Consider the following 25025-nt stretch of genomic DNA (forward strand, 5'->3'; position numbering starts at 1 on the left):
AAGATATAGTAATCAAAATTGTACGGTACTGGCACAAAAACAGAAATACAGATCAATGGAACAGGACAGAAAGCCCAGAAATATATCCACACACCTATGGTCAATTAATCTATGACAAAGGAGGCAAGAATATACAACAGAGAAAAGACAGTCTCTTAAATAAGTGGTGTTAGGAAAACTGGACAGCTATACATAATAGAACGAAATACGAATATTCTCTAACACGACCCAAAAAAAACCCCTCAAAATGGATTAAAGACCTAAATGTAAAGCAGGATACTGTAAAACTCTTAGAGGAAAACACAGGCAGAACACTCTTTGACATAAATCGTAGCAATATCTTTTTGGATCCACCTCCTAGAGTAATGAAAATAAAAACTAAAATAAACAAATGGGATGTAATTTAACCTAAACACTTTTGCACAGCAAAGGAAACCATAAACAAAATGAAAAGACCACCCACAGAATGGGAGAAAATATTTGCAAATGATGCTACTGATAAGGGATTCATCTCCAAAATACACAACCAGCTCATGCAGCCCTATACCAAAAACCAAACAACCCAATCAAAATATGGGCAGATCTAAACAGACATTTCTCCAAAGAAGACATACAAATGGCCAACAGGCACATGAAAAGATGCTCAGCATTGCTAATTATTAGTGAAATGCAAATCAAAACTACAATGAGGTGTCACCTTACACAGGTCATAATGGCCATCATCAAAAAGTCTACAAACAATAAATGCTGGAGAGGGTGTGGAGAAAAGGGAACCCTCCTACACTACTGGTGGTGCAGCCACTATGGAGAACAGTATGGAGGTTCCTTAAAAAAACAAAAATAGAACTACCATATGATCCAGCAATCCCACTCCTGGGCATATATCTGGAGAAAACCATAATTCTAAAAGATATATGCACCCTGGGAAGACCTTCAAGATGGTGGAAGAGTAAGATGTGGAGATCACCTTCCTCCCTACAAATACATCAGAAATACATCTACACGTGGAACAACTCCTACAGAACACCTACTGAATGCTGGCAGGAGACCTCAGATCTCCCAAAAGGCAAGAAACTCCCCACGTACCTGGGTAGGGCAAAAGAAAAAACAGAGACAAAAGAATAGGGACGGGACCTGCACCAGTGGGAGGGAGCTGTGAAGGAGGAAAAGTTTCCACACACTAGGAAGGCCCTTCACTGGTGGAGACGGCGGGTGGCGGAGAGGGGTAGAAGCTTCGGAGCCACAGAGGAGAGTGCAGTAACAGGGTGCAGAGGGCAAAGCGGAGAGGGAGAGATTCCCGAGGTGCTGACCAGCACTCACCAGCCCAAGAGGCTTGTCTGCTCAACCGCCGGGGCAGGTGGGGGCTGGGAGCTGAGGCTCCGGCTTCCGAGGTCAGATTCTAGGGACAAGACCGGGGTTGGCTGCGTGAACACAGCCTGGGGGGGTGGCTAGTGTGCCACAGCTAGCTGGGAGGGAGTACGGGAAAAAGTATGCAACTGCCGAAGAGGCAAGAGACTTTTTCTTGCCTCTTTGTTTTGCAGTGCGTGAGGAGAGGGGATTAAGAGCACCGTCTAAACGAGCTACAAAGATAGGTGCAAGCCGTGGCTATCAGCAAGGACCCCAGAGATGCGCATGAGACACTAAGACTGCTCCTGCAGCGACCAAGAAGCCTGTGTGCGAGCACAGGTCACTCTCCACACCTCGCCTCCCAGGAGCCTGTGCAGCCCGCCACTGCCAGGGTCCCAGGATCCAGGGACAACTTCCCTGGGAGAAAATATGGCGTGCCACAGGCTGGTGCAACATCACGCCGGCCTCTGCCGCCGCAGGCTCACCCTGCATTCCGTACCCCTCCCTACCCCCTGCCTGAGTGAGCCAGAGCCCCCTAATAAGCTGCTACTTTAACCCCATCCTGTCGGAGTGGGAACAGATGTCCTCAGGTGACCTATATGCAGAGGTGGGGCCAATCCAAAGCTGAACCCCAGGAGGTGTGGGAACAAAGAAGAGAAATGGAAATTTCTCCCAGCAGCCTCAGGAGCAGCAGATTAAATCTCCACAATCAACTTGATGTACCCTGCATCTGTGGAATACCTGAATAGACAACGAATCATCCCAAATTGAGGTGGTGGACTTTGGAAGCAATGATATGTATATTTTTTTCCTTCTTCTCTTTTTGTGAGAGTGTATGTGTATGGCTTCTGTGGGTGATTTTCTCTGTATAGCTTTGCTTTTACCACTTGTCCTAGGGTTCTGGCTGTCCATTTTTTTTAGTATAGTTTTTAGCGCTTATCATTGGTTGATTTGTTTTTTGGTTTGGTGGTTCTCTTCTTTCTTCCTTTTTTAAAATTACTTTTTAATTTGTAATAATTATTTTTTATTTTAATAACTTTATTTTATTTATTTATTCTTTCTTTTTTTTTTCTCTCCCTTTTATTCTGAGCCATGTGGATGACAGGGTCCTGGTGCACTGGCTGGTGTCAAGCCTGTGCCTCTAAGGTGGGAGAGCTGAGTTCAGGAAATTGGTCCACCAGAGACCTCCCAGCTCCATGTAATATCAAATGGTGAAAATCTCCCAGAGATCTCCATCTCAACGATAGACCCAGCTCCACTCAAGGACCAGCAAGGTACAGTGATGGACACCTTATGCCAAACAACTGGCAAGACAGGAACACAACCCCACCCACTAGCAGAAAGCCTGCCTAAAATCATAATAAGGTCACAGACACCCCAAACCACACCACCAGACGTGGACCTGCCCACCAGAAAGACAAGATGCAGCCTCATCCACCAGAACACAGGCACTTGTCCCCTCCACCAGGAAGCCTACACAACCCACTGAACCAACGTTAGCCACTGGGGACAGACACCAAAAACAACGGGAACTACGAACCTGCAGCCTGCAAAACGGAGACCCCAAACACAGTAAGTTAAGCAAAATGAGAAGACAGAGAAACACAAAGCAGACGAAGGAGCAAGGTAAAAACCCACCAGACCAAAAAAATGAAGAGGAAATAGGCAGTCTACCTGAAAAAGAATTCAGAGTAATGATAGTAAAGATGATCCAAACTCCTGGAAACAGAATGAAACATTGAACATGGATCCAGAAGAACTAAAGAGCAAACAATGATGAGCAACACAACAAATGAAATTCAAAATTCTCTAGAAAGAATCAATAGCAGAATAACTGAGGCAGAAGAACAGATAAGTGACCTGGAAGATAAAATAGTGGAAATAACTACTGCAGAGCAGAATAAAGAAAAAAGAACGAAAAGAACTGAGGACAGTCTCAGAGACCTCAGGGACAACATTAAACACACCAACATGCAAATTATAGGGGTTGCAGAAGAAGAAGAGAAAAAGGGACTGAGAAAATATTTGAAGAGATTATAGTTGAAAACTTCCCTAATATGGGAAAGGAAATAGTTACTCAAGTCCAGGAAGCACACAGAGTCCCATACAGGATAAATCCAAGGAGAAACACACCAAGACACATATTAATCAAGCCATCAAAAATTAAATACAAAGAAAAACAATTAAAAGCAGCAAGGGAAAAACAACAAATAACATACAAGGGAATCCCCATAGGTTAACAGGTGATCTTTCAGCAGAAACTCAGCAAGCCAGAAGGGAGTGGCAGAACATATTTAAAGTGATGAAAGGGAAGAAACTACAACCAAGATTACTCTACCCAGCAAGGATCTCATTCAGATTCGATGGAGAAATTAAAACCTTTACAGACAAGCAAAAGCTAAGAGAATTCAGCACCACCAAACCAGCTTTACAACAAATGCTAGAGGAACTTCTCTAGGCAGGAAACACAAGAGAAGGAAAAGACCTACAATAAGAAACCCAAAACAATTAAGAAAATGGTAATAGGAACATATATATCAATAATTACCTTAAATGTAAATGGACTAAATGGTCCAACCAAAAGACATAGATTGGCTGAATGGATACAAAAACAAGACCGGTATATATGCTGTCTACAAGAAACCCACTTCAGACCTAGGGACACATGCAGACTGAAAGTCAGCGGATGGAAAAAGATATTCCATGCAAATGGAAATCAAAAGAAAGCTGCAGTAGCAATTCTCATATTAGACAAAATAGACTTTAAAATAAAAACTATTACAAGAGACAAAGAAGGACACTACATAATGATCAAGGGATCGATCCAAGAAGATATAACAATTGTAAATATTTATACACCCAACATCGGAGCACCTCAGTACATAAGGCAAATGCTAACAGCCATAAAAGGGGAAATGGACAGTAACACAACTACAGTAGAGGACTTTAACACCCCACTTTCACCAATGGACATCTTCCAAAATGAAAGTAAATAAGGAAACACAAGCTTTAAATGATACATTAAACAAGATGGACTTAATTGATATTTATAGGACATTCCATCCAAAAACAACAGAACACACTATCTTCTCAAGTGCTCATGGAACACTTTCCATGATAGGTCATATCTTGGGTGACAAATCAAGCCTTGGTAAACTTAAGAAAATTGAAATTGTATCAAGTATCTTTTCTGACCACAACGCTATGAGACTAGATATCCATTACAGGAAAAGATCTGTAAAAAATACAAACACATGGAGGCTAAACAATACACTACTTAATAACTAAGAGATCACTGAGGAAATCAAAAAATACCTAGAAAAAAATGACAATGAAAACACAACGACTCAAAACCTATGGGATGCAGCAAAAGCAGTTCTAAGAGGGAAGTTTATAGCAATACAATCCTACCTTAAGAAACAGGAAACATCTCAAATAACAAACCTAACGTTGCATCTAAAGCAATTAGAAAAGAAGAACAAAAAAACCCAAAAGTTAGCAGAAGGAAAGAAATCATAAAGATCACATCATAAATAAATGAAAAAGAAATGAAGGAAACAATAGCAAAGATCAATAAAACTATAAATTGGTTCTTTGAGAAGATAAACAAAATTGATAAACCATGAGCCAGACTAATCAAGAAAAAAAGGGAGAAGATTCAAATGAATAGAATTAGAAATGAAAAAGGAGAAGTAACAACTGACACTGCAGAAATACAAAGAATCATGAGAAATTACTACAAGCAACCCTATGCCCATAAAATGGACAACCTGGAAGAAATGGATAAATTCTTAGAAATGCACAACCTGCTGAGACTGAACCAGGAAGAAATAGAAAATATGAACAGACCAATCACAAGCACTGAAAGTGAAACTGTGATTAAAAATCTTGCAACAAAAGCCCAGGACCAGACGGCTTCACAGGTGAATTCTATCAAACATTTAGAGAAAAACTAACACCTATCCTTCTCAAACTCCTTAAAAATATAGCAGAGGGAGGAACACTCCTAAACTCATTCTATGTGGCCACCATCACCCTGATACCAAACCAGACACAGACGTCACAAAGAAAGAAAACTACAGGCCAATATCACTGATGAACATAGATGCAAAAATCCTCAACAAAATACTAGCAAAGAGAATCCAACAGCATATTAAAAGGATCATACACCATGATCAAGTGGGGTTTAGTCCAGGAATGCAAGGATTCTTCAATATACGCAAATCAATCAACGTGATACACCATATTAAGAAATTGAAGATGAAAACCTTATGATCATCTCAATAGATGCAGAGAAAGCTTTCGACAAAATTCAACACCCATTTATGATAAAAACCTTGCAGAAAGTAGGCATAGAGGGAACTTTCCTCAACATAATAAAGGCCATATATGACAAACTCACAGCCAACATCATCCTCAATGGTGAAAAACTGTAACCATTTCCACTAAGATCAGGAACAAGATAAGGTTGCCCACTCTCACCACTCTTATTCAACATAGTTTTGGAAGTTTTAGCCACAGCAATCAGAAGAAAAGGAAATAAAAGGAATCCAAATCGGAAAAGAAGAAGTAAAGCTGTCATTGTTTGCAGATGACATGATACTATACATAGAGAATCCTAAAGATGCTACCAGAAAACTACTAGAGCTAATCAATGAATTTGGTACAGTAGCAGGATACAAAATTAATGCACAGAAAACTCTGGCATTCCTATATACTAATGATAAAAAAATCTGAAAGTGAAATCAAGAAAACACTCTCATTTACCACTGCAACAAAAAGAATAAAATACCTAGGAATAAACCTACCTAAGGAGACAAAAGACCTGTATGCAGAAAACTATAAGACACTGATGAAAGAAATTAAAGATGATACAAATAGATGGAGAGATATACCATGTTCTTGGATTGGAAGAATCAACATTGTGAAAATGACTCTATTACCCAAAGCAATCTACAGATTCAATGCAATCCCTATCAAACTACCACTGGCATTTTTCACAGAACTAGAACAAAAAATTTCACAATTTGTATGGAAACAGAGAAGACTCTGAATAGTGAAAGCAATCTTGAGAAAGAAAAACGGAGCTGGAGGAATCAGGCTCCCTGACTTCAGAGTATACTACAAAGCTACAGTAATCAAGCCAGTATGGTACTGGCACAAAAACAGAAATATAGATCAGTGAAACAGGATAGAAAGCCCAGAGATAAACCCACACACATATGGTCACCATATTTTTGATAAAGGAGGCAAGAATATAAAATGGAGATAAGACAGCCTCTTCAATACGAGGTGCTGGGAAAAGTGGTCAGCTACATGTAAAAGAATGAAATTAGAACACTCTCTAAGAGCATACACAAAAATAAACTCAGAATGGATTAACAACCTAAATGTAAGGCCAGAAACTATCAAACTCTTAGAGGAAAACATAGGCAGAACACTCTATGACATAAATCACAGCAAGATCCTTTTTGACCCACCACCTAGAGAAATGGAAATAAAAACACAAATAAACAAATGGGACCTAATGAAACTTAAATGCTTTTCCACAGCAAAGGAAACCATAAACAAGATGAAAAGACAACCCTCAGAATGGGAGAAAATATTTGCAAATGAAGCAACTGACAAAGGATTAATCTCCAAAATTTACAAGCAGCTCATGCAGCTCAATAGCAAAAAAACAAAAAACCCAATCCAAAACTGGGCAGAAGACCTAAATAGACATTTCTCCAAAGGAGATATACAGATTGCCAACAAACACATGAAAGAATGCTCAACATCACTAATCAGTAGAGAAGTGCAAATCAAAACTACAATGAGGTATCACCTCACACCAGTCAGAATGGCCATCATCAAAAAATCTACGAACAATAAATGCTGGAGGGGTGTGGAGAAAAGGGAACCCTCTTGCACTGCTGCTGGGAATGTAAAATGATATAGCCACTGTGGAGAAGAGTATGGAGGTTCCTTAAAAAACTACAAATAGAACTACCATACGACCCAGTAATCCCACTACTGGGTATATATCCTGAGAAAACCATAATTCCAAAAGGGTCATGTACCACAATGTTCACTGCAGCTCTATTTGCAATACCCAGGACATGGAAGCAACCTAAGTGTCCATCGACAGATGAATGGATAAAGATGTGGCACATATATACAATGGAATATTACTCAGCCATAAAAAGAAACGAAATTGAGCTATTTGTAATGAGGTGGATAGACCTAGAGTCTGTCATACAGAGTGAAGTCAGAAAGAGAAAGACAAATACCGTATGCTAACACATATATATGGAATTTAAGAAAAAAATGTCATTAAGAACGTAGGGGTAAGACAGGAAAAAAGACACAGATCTACTAGAGAATGGACTTGAGGATATGGGGAGGGGGAAGGGTAAGCTGTGACAAAGCGAGAGAGAGGCATGGACATGTATACACTACCAAACGTAAGGTAGATAGCTAGTCGGAAGCAGCCGCATAGCACAGGGAGATCAGCTCAGTGCTTTGTAACTGCCTGGAGGGGTGGGATAGGGAGAGTGGGAAGGAGAGAGACGCAAGAGGGAAGAGATATGGGAACATATGTATATGTATAACTGATTCACTTTGTTATAAAGCAGAAACTAACACACCATTGTAAAGCAATTATACTCCAATAAAGATGTAAAGGAAAAAAGAAGATGTGGCACGTATATACAATGGAATATTACTCAGCCATAAAAAGAAACGAAATTGAGTTATTTGTAGTGAGGTGAATGGATCCAGAGTCTGTCATACAGAGTTATGTGAGAAAGAGAAAAACATATACTGCATGCTAACACATATATATGGAATCTAAAAAAATAAAAAGGTCATGAAGAACCTAGGGGCAAGACGGGAATAAAGACGCAGACCTACTAGAGAATGGACTTGAGGACATGGGGAGGAGGAAGGGTAAGCTGGGACTTAGTAAGAGAGTGGCATGGACATATATATACTACAAAATGTAAAATCGATAGCTAGTGGGAAGCAGCTGCATAGCACAGGGAGATCAGCTCAGTGCTTTGTGACCACCTAGATGGGTAGAATAGGGAGGGTGGGAGAGAGGGAGATGCAAGAGGGAAGAGGTATGGGGATATATGTATATGTATAGCTAATTCACTTTGTTATAAAGCAGAAACTAATACAACATTGTAATGCAATTATACTCCAATAAAGATGTTAAGAGAAAGAAAATATATATGCACCCCAATGTTCATTGCAGCACTATTTAAAATAGCCAGGACATGGAAGCAACCTAAATGTCCATCAATAGATGAATGGATAAAGAAGATGTGGTGTACACACCATTGTAAAGCAATTATACTTCAATAAAGATGTAAAAAAAAAAAAAAAGGTGTGGTGTGTGTGTATACACACACACACACACACACACACACAATGGAATATTACTCAGCCATAAAAAAGAAATAATGTCATTTGCAGCAACATGGATGGACCTAGAGATTATCACACTAAGTGAAGTAAGTCAGAGAGAGAAAGACAAATACCATATGATATCACTTAACATGTGGAATCTAAAATACGACACAAATCAACATATCTACAAAACAGAAACAGACTCTCAGACATAGAGAACAGAGTTCTGGTTGCCAAGGGAGAGGGGAGGTGGTGGAGGGAAGGACTGAGAGTTTGGGATTAACATATGCAAACTAGTATATATAGGATGCATAAAGAAACAACAAGGTCCTACTGTATAGCACAGGCAACTATATTCAATATCCTCTGATAAATGATATTGGAAAAGAATATATATATATATATATAACTCAATCAGTTTGCTGTACAACAGACATTAACACAACATTGTAAATCAGCTATACTTCAATTTAAAAAAGTAACAGTGTAATATAGGAAAAGGAAAGATCAAGTGTATTTTCAGATTGTGTTTTATACTTAAACTCAAAGCAACTCAATTTTTAAAAACACTATCAAGATAAAAGAATTTGATAAGGAGGGTAAAAATAAGTAGGCAAATACAAATAACACCAATAAAATACAAATAATGCTAATAAAATACAAGTAACCCCAATAAAAGTAGAAGCTACAACACAGAATTAAATTTATTAAGAAATCTTATTGCTTAATACTATAAAATCTCAATGAAAACTTAAAACATGATCTGATCCAATTTACAGGTAAGTGTATGTTCCTGGATGGAAAGTCAATATTTAACAAAATTTTCCTGTTTACATGTAAGGTGTGCAATTATACAATTCCAAAATGAATCCCAATTCTACTTCTTTTTCTTTTCTTTTGGGACCAGACAGAATTATTTTTAAATTCCTATGGAAGAGTATACATCACAGAGAAGTCAAGAAATTCTGAAAAGTATTAGTGACAGGAGAGTTGCCTTATCAGATAATAAAATTTATTCAAAATAGCAAACTTTTATTATTGGCACAGGAATAAACAGATTAGTGGAAAAGAAGAGCAAGTCCAAAAACAGATCGAATATATAAGAATATCTGATATATAGCAAAGTGGCAACAACCAGCTAAATAAAAATGGCAGTTGGAAAAGTACAAAAAGGAAGAAAGAATCTACCACACCATTACAAATCTTCATTCTAAGGTGCCTGCTGTCACAGTATGGAGTATCATAGTCCTAAGAGTGTAATGACTACATCATTACATTCAGGAATGGTGTATCAGAAACACAGGAAGCAAAAAGAAAAAAAAGAATGAAAAAAATCTCAAGATACCAAAAAAAAAAAAGAAAAGTACTAAGTTTTAATAATGAGAGGACAAAGGAACCTTGGCAAAGACTTCGAAACTGGATGTTCTACAATCATTCATTCATCCACACAACCAGCATTTACTGAAAGCAAGGAATACAGAGCTGACGCACAGGTAAAGAAGTACAATGTAATATAAATGTCAAAGTATCTGTGCAACCATATTAAGAAGATGTCCATACATTTTATCTATGAAAATAAGAGAAAAGTTCATAGAAAAGATAGCATTTAAAATACTTGGTATTTAGAATGACTGAACGTTTTTAAAGAGGAAAAGGTTGTGGGAGTGGGATAGGGATTAACAAGGCGTCTTTCCAGAAAGACGGAAGAGATGAGCAAATGCAAAAGTGCACGAGAAAACACGCGGTGGTTGGAGAAGAGAAGCTGGGGTAGGTAAGTATTGATTCTGCTAATGTTTCAGTTGCCCCTTTCCAGGCAAAGATGCCATCTGTTTGCATACTAGATTTGTCTCCTCAGAATCAAATTCCTTCCAATAGCAATCTAAGTTCTACAGATCAACCAAAGGACAGATTCACTGCAATCAAGTTGAGTGGAGGATAATCTTAGGAAAAGTAACACTGCCACACTTAAATCTTGAGCAGTTCAAACCATGAGACCTTTCTTTTATTTCCTGTTTTCTCTGTCTGCCTCTTTACCAGACAGACACAAATATAGGAGTAGCCCTGAGAATATCTGTCTATAGCTCTTAAGGCATTGGAATTCTACACTATAAACTATAAGTATGACAATGTATTGAAATTTTTAAATGCTGATGTTTTTTTCCCCATTGAGAAATACTACTGGGAAAAGTCAATTGAATCTCAACTGTAAATTGTTTCAATTTGGATCTAAGGGTAAACAACACAGTGTCCTTTGTTTGTGGGCACAGGGTGGGAATTATTATTAAGTACCTTTACAAATTCTTGAAATTTTGGAAACGGACACATGACAGACACGATATTAACACTCCTATGGATAACTTAATTTTTAGAAGTGTGACTGGTTTGATCTGAGGAAGCAGCATTTCCACTTGATAAATTAATAATGCTTTATTTCGGAAGAAGAATGTGTAGTAAGTTATCTGGACATTTTTGCTAGCAGATAGGACTGTTGCAGATACTTCTATATTAATAGCTGGGACTTATCAGAATTAGAAGGTGGGAGTAGGGGCTTGTTCTGGGGTTTCTGTTTTCTGTCTTAATACGTGGGAAGAATGCCTCAATCACAACTGTGTGACTTTTTAAGGGAAATACGTATCTGTGGAATGAGGTTTTTAGAAAAGCCAATCTGGATGACATGTGATCGTTCGGATTTAAGGCTGCTATGATTTGGTGTACTTATATAATCCCACCTAGTACCCCTGATGGCACAATACGGCCAGATACACAGCTAGGAGATAAAAAAAAGAGGGGCGTGGGGTGCCTTCTTGGTCTTGTTTAGTGTTTCTCAAAGTATAGCTGTGGGCAATTAACTGGGATGCTTGTTTAAAATTTCAGATTCTGATCCCCCACTTTCAGAGAGTCTGATTCAATACTCTGGAGTAGGACTCAGGAATCTACACTTTTAACTCCTACATCAGCTGATTCTGATGCAGAAGAGAAACACTGATGCATGCAGTAATGGCAAAGGACAAATTAATGATAACCACTACAGACGTTAACTTAGAGTATTTTCCTAAGTGAATAAAGCAGTTGATTTAATAAAACTATTATCATTGACTTTAGTTACACTGATAAATATTAACAATTATACTATAACTCATTGCTGATAGTTAATAATGCCGTACAGTTCTTTAAAAAGCTATACCAAAAGGGCAATTTTTCAAGACTTTTTGTCAAAATATCACTCTATAACAGAAATACAGTTCAAAAAATTGACTATCAAAACTTAAAAATATATATATAATTTAAATAAAGCCCTTTTATTTCAAGGTCCTTAAGGGAATACTGTTACGCTGTTCAGACTTTTTTTAAATAGTAGAACTGATCTTTTTTCATAATTTTTCTCTGGTATAAGAAGCACATGCTTTACCAGTCTTCCAGTCCTCACCCCACACACTCCTACACATATACGGGTTTTTTAAACAAGTCGCTCTTTTAAATATTTTACACTGCATTCAAATAAAAAGTAATCAAAAATAACACATGCCATACAACGTCTTTGTTAGAGTGACTCTTGCATTGGTATGGACTACTGAATTCACCTATTAGATATTTCATTTATACATACATAAACTGATTTATAGATCAATAAAGAATCATGATTATGGGGGCTTCCCTGGTGGCGCAGTGGTTGAGAATCTGCCTGCCAATGCAGGGGACACGGGTTCGAGCCCTGGTCTGGGAAGATCCCACATGCCGCGGAGCAACTAAGCCCATGCACCACAACTACTGAGCCTGAGCATCTGGAGCCTGTGCTCCGCAACAAGAGAGACCGCGACAGTGAAAGGCCCGTGCACCGTGATGAAGAGTAGCTCACCGCAACTAGAGAAAAGCCCTTGCACAGAAACGAAGACCCAACACAGCCATAAATAAATAAATAAATAAAGAAGAATCATCATTATGGGACGGACAGCTGACTAGACATGAAAATAATCTAATTACTTTAAACCAGATACTATCATGGTAGCCACTGAAATATATATATGTGCACACACATGTGTGTATATACATGTATATATACACATATATATATGTAATTTAAGGCTTATTAAAGATACTTACTACTATTAATAATGTAGCTTGGAATCATTTTACCTTTTAATATTGCTGCTGAAATTCCAATGGTAGCACAAAATAGGGGGGAAAAAAGCAAAGGCATTAAAGAGTTATATGGAATAATATTTTGCCTGTGTTTGACGTGATTAAATGCATGTATATAGGAAAGAAGATCTGAGTTGGAAAAAAGGGCTCAGAAAAAAAAAAAAACAGGCACATAGGCGGATTTAAGAAGATCAGAAATCCTTTCTACTGTTTCTATTTATACATCCTTACATACATCCTACTCACTCCACAGTCCTTAAATAGTTGACATCTCAATGAATCTCAAAGAATAAAGCAATACAAGAAGACAAAACACTAATTTGGCTAGCACTAGATTATTGCTAAACTTTTTTTTTTTTATTGTTCCACTTGGAAGATATACTGAATTGAAATGAATAAGTTTCCTACCTATCTACCAAGCAAACATCCCAACATCAACAACCCTGTGCAGATTATACAACTTTATCCATTTAAGGCGGGGTGGGAGGAGTACTGCTCTCTCTATAGGTATCTCCAGTGGATAAGAAAGACTGCTGTTATAAGCAGGATTTCAGTCTATATCTGATGGTTCACTTTCCCTCATTTCTCCTCTATTCCTAGATGTGAAACTATGAAAGAATACTAGTTAAGACCTTGCATTTATACAGCAATTTGGGTTTCAAAGAGCTTTCAAGTTACTAACAAACATTTTGGCCTAGAGAGGACTATATCATGAATTAAGGCATGCTATCTTGTTCTTCAGGCATCAGCCATGTATAACTCTTGTAACTTATAAATACCTATGTGATGAACTTGGATCTCAATGGAAAGAAGCTGCTAGATTTCTATTGCCTTCATCAAGACAGTGGTCATTTGATTATAGGTGGCCTGGTAAAACCCCACTACTATTATATTGTATACAACACCCTTCTATACAATCTCTTATTATTCCTTATTAAAAAAATAGAAGATGTAGTATCAGTGAAATTGAATGGTGAACATCTGTGGATATTAAAAATGACTCAGTGTAATCTCTTGTATTTTTATCACTGGGCAGAATTATAGCAAAAATTATAAATTACATACAAAAATATAATTCTAGAAACATTCTAACTCAGCGAACAAAGCAAAATAAGCATTTTACTACCCTTTTTTCCAAAAGAAAAATATATTTTGAAACCATCTTCTAAAAAGTTTACTTCTTTTAACCAGTGAACCATAAATAATCTTTTTGTAACTCATTTTTGTTATCAAGTTAGGAAAATTAATGCTAAGCTGAATACAAATGATTTTTTACCCTTACCTCGATCTTTTGCTTTGTCAGAAAGGAGGACCTCTACCTCCTCATATTCCCGGATGGCGTCCAATATGATACTTCCTTCTTTACTGAATAAGAACAGCATGGGAATTGTGATGTCATCTGTGTCCTTTCCATCACCTGCCATCTGGAACAGAGGGGCAGTATCACTGCTGCTCCCCTCATTGTCATCTAGCCAGAAAATGAATACAGCAAACATAAAAACGTTCATCCATTAAAAAGGTCTAGCTACCAATCTTTACTGTTGTTTACCTGTTGACAGCATTAATTTTCTGCATCAAGAACCACAGAAACACTCATACTTTTGGGGCCCACTAATTCTACTCCTAGAAATCTATCCTGAGGAAATAATTCAAAAGAAGCAAAATGATCTATGCCTGAAAAAGTTTACTGGAGTGCTTTTTGTAACTGTCAACAACTGTAAACTATTATAAGTAAATTATAACGAACTACCTGAGGGAACACACAGAAAAACAAAATGTTATTATTACATAAAAAAAGTAGAACACAAAATTCTAGGATTATGACTATAAAGATTTCACATGCTTATGAAAAAGCCTAAAAATGGAAAAATTCAAAGACTTGAATTACAATGATAGAACTATGAAATTGTATTGTTGTTTAGGATTTCTTCGAATGGCATTATATTGTTTTACCAAACTACAAATTGACAGTTCTTTTTAAGATACTGTGCACAAGGAATAATTATGACTATACTGTTTTTTCCTCTGTAAGTTGAATGAAACACTATTGTTACTTTATGCCGGCTAAATAATAGGAGTACGACTGCTAAATACTGTTTTACTGGTGATGCCAGTTATGTCCAGCCCTAATCTTACATGCCAGTCTCCCTGGAGAACTTGCCCATCCCTTCACAGACGGCTTGCGTGGATAGGCCCTTCTAAGTGGAGAATACCATGTAGAACCCATCCCCTTAGCAGTAACTGACTAGACAAAGGATGGTTACCTGACCTTCAGTCTCTCTGCTGCTTGTCACTGTTACAACCACTCAACTCCACCACTGTAGCTTGAAAGTGGCTATAGATGACATGGAAACAAACTGACATGCTGTGTTCTAGAAAACTTTCATTTACAAAAACAGGCAGTGAGCTGAACCTGGCTTGCAGGCTGTAGTTTGCCAACCACTCATTTAAGTTATGAAGCAGAATTTCTCCTAATACTTACTTAGACTAATGAAATTCATGCATTCATTAAATTAACACTGGCGTGCCGATATGAGATAAGCAAATGGCATAGTAAACAATGTTTCACTGAAATAAATCCTACTGTTTTATTTTAAATCTCTTAATGTTTATTTACCCTGAGTTCAAAAAGGAAATCTATCCTAATTAGAAAGAACAAATTCAAAATGGAGTTCCCCTGGGAGACAATCTATACAGAAGAACTAACTTCACAAATAGGATGTGACCTCAGGTTTTCCAGTTCTTTCTGAATGTAAACTCATATTTACTGAAAGCATAGAAAAATTTATATTTTCCCTGATAGTCATGCCCTGCTTGTCACGATATCAGTGATTTTTCTGTGGAAAATGAAAAGGCAAACACACTGGTTGAAATACATGCGTAAAATAATTTGAAGTTTGTAATTTCAGTGGAAAAAGACCCAAGGAGATAAAAACTTGCTAGCAACTAGTGCTTATACCCATGATATGTCAGTTATTTTAGGAAATTTTATGTATACTATCTTCAAACCTTACAACCACCTAAAAGATATTTATTACCATTTTCACTGGAGCTAAAAAATACGCTATGGAATAAACAGATAAAGAAACTAAAGCTGGGCCAAGGTTACACCATGATTTTGTGGTAGAGCCAGGAACTACAACCCCACGTGTCTGACTCCACAGCTGGCACCTATGTGGAGTCATGGATACTTTCAGTGACTCCCCACTGGAGGTGGCAGGGTGTAATTCTTGCTCCTAGGGGGCTTTGGATCTCATGGGCCCATTTTTTTATCCGTGGTATTGGGTGTTTTTAGCACTCACTCCTACTGCACCTTCACACCGGACCCCAAGTACTTTTATTGGCATTAATATACAGAAACCCAAATCTAGACTTTCAAACAAGATATGAGATATATACACATTCTTAAGAGAGTTATTGGATTACCTATCCATTATGCCAGCTAGTGAAGTAAAAATAATGCCAAACTCTGATAAAAGTTTGGAAAATGAAAGGAAAAATCCTAAAAATTATGTCTTAGTCAACACAATGACATGGAGGCTTACTTACCAATAACAATGCCACCAATGGCTCCAGCATTCTGGATGTTGCGTGCCTTTTCTGCAAACATGCACTGTCCTCTTTGTATCAAAGCAATCTTTCCCATCACTGCCTCAGGGTTAGTAAGCTCTGAACAACCATTGTACGGTTTACTGCTTGCAACAAATCCTCTTGTCTGGCAGAAATAAAAGTAACTTAAGTAATCTTTTATCTTCTCCAATCACTACCTAGTCATTAAAATTCAATATCTAGAGCTTTAAGTAGACCTCACTTCTTTTCTAATGATAACATATACAATATATATTTAGCATAAATTTTTGTTTTGAACAGTTTGTATATTATAGTACCCAACCAATATTTCTACTGTGCTTTGCAGTTTATGAAGCATTTTTACGTAAATTACTAAACCAGATCTTTATAATGACTCTGAGTGAAGTAATACAGATGATATTTCCATTTTACGTATGGGAAAACGGAGATTCAGTTTACATAATTTGCTCAAAGTCACTATGTTAGTAAGTGGTAAAGTTGGAACCTCAGGCTGACTCACTACGTACCCATACCTACACTTACAAGAAGCTGGGAACCATTTTTAAACCATCACTGGTAACAGGAAAAATTTTTGAAAAGAGGGGAAAAATGGATTTAATCTACATGAATCTGCAAGCAGTTCTTCTTCCTAGAAAAATTAAATCCACCAGAGAACTGATTTTAAAGATGTGAGTGTAAAGATGTTTTAAGATCCTTCTCTCTCTTAGAAGGTAAACTCCATGAGGGCATAAATCTTCACTGGTTTTTGTAAACTTGATACATAGCAAATATCTAAAATACTACCTAGAATAAGAGTTATTGAATAAATGAATCAACTATAAACCTACATAGCTTTAAAATATACACTAGAAAAAGTTTAAATTGGGGGTAACAGAGTTCAAAGGCCACTGGCTTTAGATGATCAGAATACTTGGGTTCTGGTCTAGTGGCTAGCTTTGCTACCAGTTAGTCAGACAGTTGAACCTGTGAACTTCATTTCCTACAGTAAAACTAATAGGATAGACTAGCTTAATGGCCTTCCAAATTTGCTCAGTGGAACCTCAGTGTCTGATGCTCTCCACAGCCACTTGTCCGGAAGCACCTCTGCTTTAGCTGTTCCCTACATTAAGCCTCTGAGTTAGATTTTTGTTCAAAGAAAGGTTTCAGTAGTTAAAAAGTTTGAAAACCATTTTTAGATAAGTTAAAGGCATTGAATTAGAGAACAATATCTGAACATTTTAAGTAAAATTCTATAACCATACTGCATACATAAATTATGACTCAATATTTTCAAGATACACTTTTAATTTTAATCTACTTTAATCTGGGAGATTAAATATTTAGGTGTTTTAAATAAGTTAAAACTACTAAATTAGAAAAGAGACTAAGAAATTAGACAATACTTAAATAATATTTGAGTTCAATTTCAACAAGCATATTATAGGTGTACATACCTCTTTATGTTTAGACAGATCTAGCCCAAACTGAGCTGGACCAGCAGTTAACACTACCCGGCCAAAAAATGGGTGAGAAACAATTTGTACAGCTCGTGGAGGCAGCTGCTGCTCTTTTTGTTGTTGACTTGACAATTCAATCATCTCCTGCATAAACCTCAACCCATCTTCCGCGTCAATTGAACTAGCAGCCTAGGAAAGAAACAAATTAATTTTATCCTTTCTTTCTGGAAACTTTCAACTTTTTGATTTCTTAAATACTACTGCACTACAGTTTTCTACTCTAAAATTTATCCTATCAGTTTTGGTCTCTACCAAATGTTTATGGCCTTATTTGTTCTCAAAAATATTACTTCTGGAAATATTTTCTGAATATAACATCTGTAATTTTTATTAATGTCTCTTTCACTGTCCTATAAACCACTTTTGGTATAAATTGAGAAGTGCACTTCCACTAAATGCTCACTTTGCTTGTTCTCTCCTCTGGTTGCCCTTTTAAGAAATAAACCTCATAACTGACCCATATTCCCCACCTTCTTCGAAATTATGAACCAACAACCAGATTAAATTCAAAACATAAGTATCAGGCACCTATTACATCTCAGTACTTGACTAGGCACTAGGGACATAATCTTTTACTTTAAGAAGTTTGTATCTAGAGGAGAGAGACATGTAAAATTAGCTATGAAAAAATTTCTCGAGTGGGAAAGTGGACTAGTAACATAGACAAAGGAAGGACTGATTCTGTCAGTGTGTATCTGGGAAATATTTGGAATGATTCAAATTGAATCTTAATAGAGGAAAAGTTGAAGAGTGCCTGACTACAGGAGGAAAAGGATGAATTCCTAACACCTTATAGAAAAAGTCAATGGAACCTGACAAGGGATAGAGGATAGAGGAGAATGGAAAGGAGCTGGGAGAAAGAAATGCAAGCCCATTCTGAGATTTCTAGTTTTGGTGACGTAGAGAATGATGATAGGGTTGACTGAGATGGAGAACGAAAGGGCAGAGAGACAGACTGTAGTGGGAGCAGGGAGAGAGAACAGGTTTGGACAGATTGAGATTGAGTTGCAGAAATGTATGACAGGTAGATTATAGCTGGGTTTAAAAAGTAAAGTAAAGTTGGGTTTAAGAAGTAAAGTAAAATCAGGATTACATACATGTATCACGTGTACAAAGATGACAGCAGAGCCTGTAGAAATAGATGACACTATTGAAGAAGAGTATAGTAAGAAAAACATACGATCCAGATTCTTTGGTAGTGCCTACACTGAGTCGTGCCGAGAAGAGCTGCAAAGGAATCTACAAAATATTGCACAGAGTATTTGGAAAGGTGTTGCTGGAATACCCTGGAAGCCAAGAAAGGGGTAGGTTTTAAAAAGAGGCCAGCCAATAGTTACATAAAAGTTCAATCAGAGGAGGACTAAGGGGCTACTGGCTGGCAATTATGTCACTGGTGACCCATGTGAAAGCAATGTCATCAGGGATGTCATTCCCACCGCTGGGGAGTGAGGATGAGTGAAACGTAAGGAAGCAGACAGAGTCTTGTTAGGGAAGGAGGGATGACGTGGCAAGAATAGGGATGAGACAGAAACCTGAGGGGAAGGCAAAGTGAGGAGAAGGCAAGGTGGTGGGAAGGCTGAATCCGAGATTATGGGGTATCCGAATATGGTTCTACGTTGAAATTATTTCTCAAACTGTAGTTTTCTCAGAATTAATGCAGTAATAAGGTGAATAATTTAAAGCCCTCGGGTTATGAAAGCTTTTAAAGCAAAAATCAATAAAAATTTCCCAAAGAGGTATGTTATGTTTCCTAGGCATAGATAAATAAATGCATATTTTGATTTCTATAATGAATAAAAGTATTTAAATTCAGCTCTTTGGAAACTAAAATAGTATAAAATAGAGATATAAATATTAAAATGAATTATTAGCTTTTAAGATTATGTTCTAAATAAAATAGTGGAAAGACAAGCGACTGAGAAACAGAAAACTTAGATCTGAGTCCTATATTTGACCATATTAACGTAAGCAAATTACTCAACCTACTTGTGACTTGATTGATTTATACTACAAAGGGGTTGAATCAGATGGCTTTCCAAAATACTTCCAAGTCCTAAAATTCTGATACTCTGACTTTGAACCACACACTGAAGGTTTTTAAAAAGCCAAATGTCATTATCTTATTAAAGCTACTGAGACCAAAGAGGACAGAGATGGTAGCTAATTAGTACAGCAATGTCTTACTTGGATTGCATGTTGAACCAACTGGACTCTCCCATCTTTGAGGTGAATCAAACTCACCCCCATCTTCTTCAAGATTTCTAAATGCTCAGGGTTAGTGGCCATGAAATCTCTGGCTCTCAGAGGGGGTTTAGCTCCACTCCTGAAACTCTCCTCTCTGCTAAAAGTAATTATAGGCAAGGCTTAAAAAACCCACAAGTCAGAACTGGGAAAAAAAGCATAAGGCAAACAAATTGCTAGTTTTAAACTAGTGAAAAATGGAATAACTAGAAAGAGTTACTTACCTACATATAACTTAGGTTTTTAATAAGTGGTATAGCTTTCAAATATATTTTACAGTTACAAAAGCTTGTATATTATCTATAAGGCAGTATTAATCAACAGCATTACAATTATTTGAAGGTACACAATAGGTTGGCTTAGAGATTTATTACTATTTATTTCTCCCTCAAAAATCAGATGTTGGGGCTTCCCTGGTTGCGCAGTGGTTGGGAGTCTGCCTGCCTATGCAGGGGACCGGGTTCCTCCGGTCCAGGAGGATCCCACATGCCGCGGAGCGGCTAGGCCCATGAGCCATGGCTGCTGAGCCTGCGCGTCCGGAGCCTGTGCTCCGCAGCGGGAGAGGCCACAACGGTGAGAGGCCCGCGTAACGCAAAAAAAACACAACCCCCCCCCAAAAAAAAACAGATGTTTCTCTCAATATTTTAAAAGCAAAACAATACTTATATCAGTGAACAATAACATTCACTTAAGAAAAATAATTTTTTAAAATTTCCTAGTAATGGTTTTTCTAATGTAACTATTTGGAAGAAAATGCACTCATTAAGGCAAAAAGCTTTATTCAACAACCAAGAATAAGTACCTCGTCAAAAAAGTCAAATCAAAACACTGTTATTTTTCCTATACAGAAACTACAGATGAAAGGAAAAATATTTTCTACATATATAAAACGTGGAAATATTTGATGAAACTGTTGTGTAAAAATGTGCTCTGGATCTAGAGGGGTGGGATAGGGAGGGTGGGAGGGAGATGCAAGAGGGAGGAGACATGGGGATATATGTATATGTATAGCTGATTCACTTTGTTATAAAGCAGAAACTAACACACCATTGTAAAGCAATTATCCTCCAATAAAGATGTTAAAAAAAAATGTGCTGTGGAAGTTACAAACTATCATACGCTGCCATTATTACTTGGTTCATTAAACAAAAGATACACAGAAAATTTCCATAATAATAAAAAGACATTACTGCAGAATAAACTTTGCTATCTAACTTTACTCACCAATTTTTAATTTTAATCAGTGATAAGTACATACTCAACATTTTTTAAATCTAAATGAATGTCTTCTTGGCTGTTATATGTTCTTTACATTCTCTGTCATTTACTAAGAATTAATTTTGATATTAACAAATATAAAATAAGACATCTTACACTCTGATGACGCCTCTAGGACAGCTCTTGTCCACCACATTTTTCAAGGGTTCACGAATGCTCTGAGCATACAGTGGGTCATTAGGGAAGAGAATCTGAGTGTTTGGACAAGTCCAATCAAAATTACTGTCATCCAGTTCTGTATATTCTGAAGTCTAAAAATATAAAAGAATGTTATGTAAATAATTATTTTACTTTATAGTTTGTTCAAAGGAAACATTAAGTGAAATGTAAGTATACACAGGATGTAATACAAGAAAACAAAATAAGAAAACATCAAGGGTACTTCTCCTACCACACTATATTTATAGAATTCTAGTCATGGATTACTTTTTCCTTGGAAAAACAAAACAAACACACAGGAGTAAAAAAGAGAGTAAGACATTTAGTTGAAAAACATAACCTACTGTGTTTTTTTTAGAGATTCTTTGATTTGTAGTAGAGAGCCAAAGAGGTAACAGATGAGCTTCTGTTGTAAAAATGTAATCTTCTATGTCAAAAATAACGTCTTCTTTATCCGCGAATAACAGGTAAAGATATTTAAACATTTCGGCCAAGAAGAAGGAATCCATTCTAAAATAAAAGGTTACAAATAAATCTAAGAACATAAAAATATCCAAATGTCAACTATCTGAAAGCCACAGAATCAAGGTCAATAAACCTGTCTACACCAGTACAGACATCCAAAGAACTATAGAATGTATCTATCCCCTGGTGGTAATAGCCTTGACTCCAAGCATATTCCAAGGAAATGAAAAAGACCAGAAGGGCTGCCTACCACACAGGTGCACTAAATCTTGTCAATACTGCAGACAAGGTTTTTCTATGGACCTTCTGAGGGAGTTTTCCATTTCTTCTACAGGGAACCAATAGCAGGGAGGTAACACAGATGATCTTTACTACTGAGGACCATATAAGAATCTTCAATTAATATTAATTGAACTGGATAAAGTAATACGATTTTGATGCAGCCATTTAAGTGATAATCAAGAAGGCTTAAAAGTAATCATTTACAAAAAGTTACATGAAAAAAGTACAACACAAAATCACATGGACTATGATGATAACTTTGTAAACATTTAAATACCTGCCCAGTGTGACTTTACAAATGATTTAATGTTGTAACGTTTTAATAAACACTTTAAAGGAAAGCTTTTATAAAAAGTATAGGAAAAGAGCACAGTCGTTAGATGGAGTTACAATAACAAGGAATTTAATTATATGTGCTACTTCCCAAAGCATCCTAGCTTTTAGCAGTTACTAGACAGGCTGCATAGTTTCGTAACTGGCCAAGCACAATTCCTGGCACACAGCTGGCACTTGATAAATGTTTGCGAATGCAAGTTTAAACAGCATTACTAAAGAATGAACTGGAGAGGCAGCTGGACATAGCGGTAAAGAGCTGGGGCTTTGGAAATAGAAAAGAACTTCTGATGACGAGCTATGTGACCAAGGGGGATATTATATAAGGACTGTGAGCTTCAGTTTATTCTGAAAGGACATAATAACAATACATGCCTAACAGTGGTGCAAAGACTAAATGACATACTATAACGTCAACTATTTAGCATAGCACCCGGCATGCGTATGAGCTCAAAAACAGCGCTATCATTATTTTTCCCAGACGTAAATGATGTTTTATTTTGGAACAACAACTGTAATGTTTCAACACTTCTTTGAACATTTTGGATGTTAATCATTTTATAACGGATAAAATACTTCCCTGTCAATCCGCAATACACTTACGGTAATTTAACTTTTTCTGGAGGACTGACGGTTATTACCATAAGCAAATGTTAGCTTAAGAACTGTAAACTGATGTGCAAGATTTTGATTTTTGGCAAATTCCACAAGTGATTCTGAAACAGATGATTTGTAAATGTTTAGAAAAGACTAGAGACGTGGTAAGATCACTGCAGTATGAGTTGGGTAGAGCTAGCAAGTTTGGGTATCGTATCACATAATCTATTTTGTACTTTAAAACCATAAATATGTACACAAATGCAAACACACAGGCATGAAAAATGTCTGGAAGACTGTTTCTAAAACTGCCAACAGTGATTATCTTAGGATGGCAAGTAGGGAAAGTATCGTAGGGAAGATTTTCATATTTTTTTTGCCATTTAAATTCTTTAACTGATCATTTATTATAAGAAAAATACAGATATTTCTTTTTTGAAAACTGTGTGTGGGGGGCCAGGGAATGGAGACACTGGTGAGCCAGACAACAGCACTGGTAGCTCCGTAGGGGAACAAGCAACCAAATGCAAAGAGCATTACATGGAAAATTTTAAGGCATAATTATCTAAACCCCAGATCCCTGAAAACAGTAATTTAGCTAATACATTAGATGACTGAGATGAAATTTAAGCCTTCTTTTTGGTCTAGAAACGCATACACACACACAAAAAACCCCAACAAAATGAAATTTTGCTGGGATGAGTATTAAGTTCTAAGTTTGCACTTTCAAAAAATCAATCAGTTTCTTAAGAGCAGGGTAGAGAACACCCATTTGTCAGCAAGTCATTGTCAAGTATCTGAGGTCAACTGGCCATAAGTTCACTGTCTGTTAAACGTAAGAAAGCTGCTAAAGCACATCCAAGGACGTGGTCAGACAAGGATTAGGAGTCCTCAACCTTTTGTTGGGCCAACTGCATGGGAGAGACGCAACACTACCACGAGGAACAGTGAGCAGACCCAGTGGTGATCCTCAGGTGGAGAAAGGCTGTAAGCCCACCAGCCCCTCAGAAGATGACCCGTCTTGCGCCTGGACCCAGACGGCAACAGCGCTGCTGCACCAAGTGCACCTCGGGCATCGTTAACTCTGGGCGTGATGCTTCAAGGGGCACTCTGCACACTGGACTGCGCAACCTGAGTGCGGCATGGGCCGTCAGAGATCCAGAAACAGCGCCGCGGGAGGGACACTCAGCAGGAGGAAGAGGAAGGAGGCTGAATTTAGAAACACGGAACTCTGAACAGAGCAAATCATGTCTTCCTCTGTAATTCCTCCACCTGCTACGTTTCCTTCTGCTCTAGCGCTCGTCACGTGGCTGTGATTACTTCTTTACATACCTATCTTCTTCACTGACCATAAGTCACAGGCGGGCAGGGACTGATTCTAATTTATCTTTTCATCCTCTTACCCAAGTGCAGCGTCTGGCGCACAGCGGGCGATTAATTTACTGTTCCTTGAATGAGCTGCCAGTAGAGCATATAGTCAAAAGCCTATCTGCCTTGATTAGAATTAACCTTACTAACTGTGTGACCTCAGGCAAGCTCCCCAACTCCCTGTGCCTTGGTTTCTTCATCTATAAAATGAAGATAATAATAGAAATTATACTTCAGAGGGTGGCTGTAAAGAATCAAATGAATTAAACATAGAAAGTGCTTAATTAGAAGAGTGCCTGAAATGTAGGAAGCAGCCAGTAAATGTTACAGATA

At 37.4% G+C, this 25025-nt stretch overlaps 1 protein-coding gene across 4 annotated transcripts in view; it reads right to left on the minus strand.

Annotated features, from left to right (window-relative positions):
- EDEM3 (ER degradation enhancing alpha-mannosidase like protein 3) overlaps nt 1-25025 on the minus strand; it is a 97811-nt gene that overhangs the window by 23183 nt on the left and 49603 nt on the right. The window contains exons 14-20 of one of the 4 annotated variants that reach the window (XM_067728904.1): nt 21992-22157; nt 21585-21739; nt 20154-20310; nt 17907-18098; nt 16432-16597; nt 14165-14350; nt 12844-12891 (exon numbers count right to left, since the gene is read on the minus strand). In XM_067728904.1, coding sequence (XP_067585005.1) covers nt 12844-12891; nt 14165-14350; nt 16432-16597; nt 17907-18098; nt 20154-20310; nt 21585-21739; nt 21992-22157 — 1070 coding nt within the window. The remainder of the gene's footprint in view (nt 1-12843; nt 12892-14164; nt 14351-16431; nt 16598-17906; nt 18099-20153; nt 20311-21584; nt 21740-21991; nt 22158-25025) is intronic. The other 3 variants (XM_067728905.1, XM_067728906.1, XM_067728907.1) reach the window with 3 other exon arrangements.

Source organism: Pseudorca crassidens, chromosome 2, assembly GCF_039906515.1.
Source record: "Pseudorca crassidens isolate mPseCra1 chromosome 2, mPseCra1.hap1, whole genome shotgun sequence".
In the NCBI taxonomy this organism is placed as follows: domain Eukaryota; kingdom Metazoa; phylum Chordata; class Mammalia; order Artiodactyla; family Delphinidae; genus Pseudorca; species Pseudorca crassidens.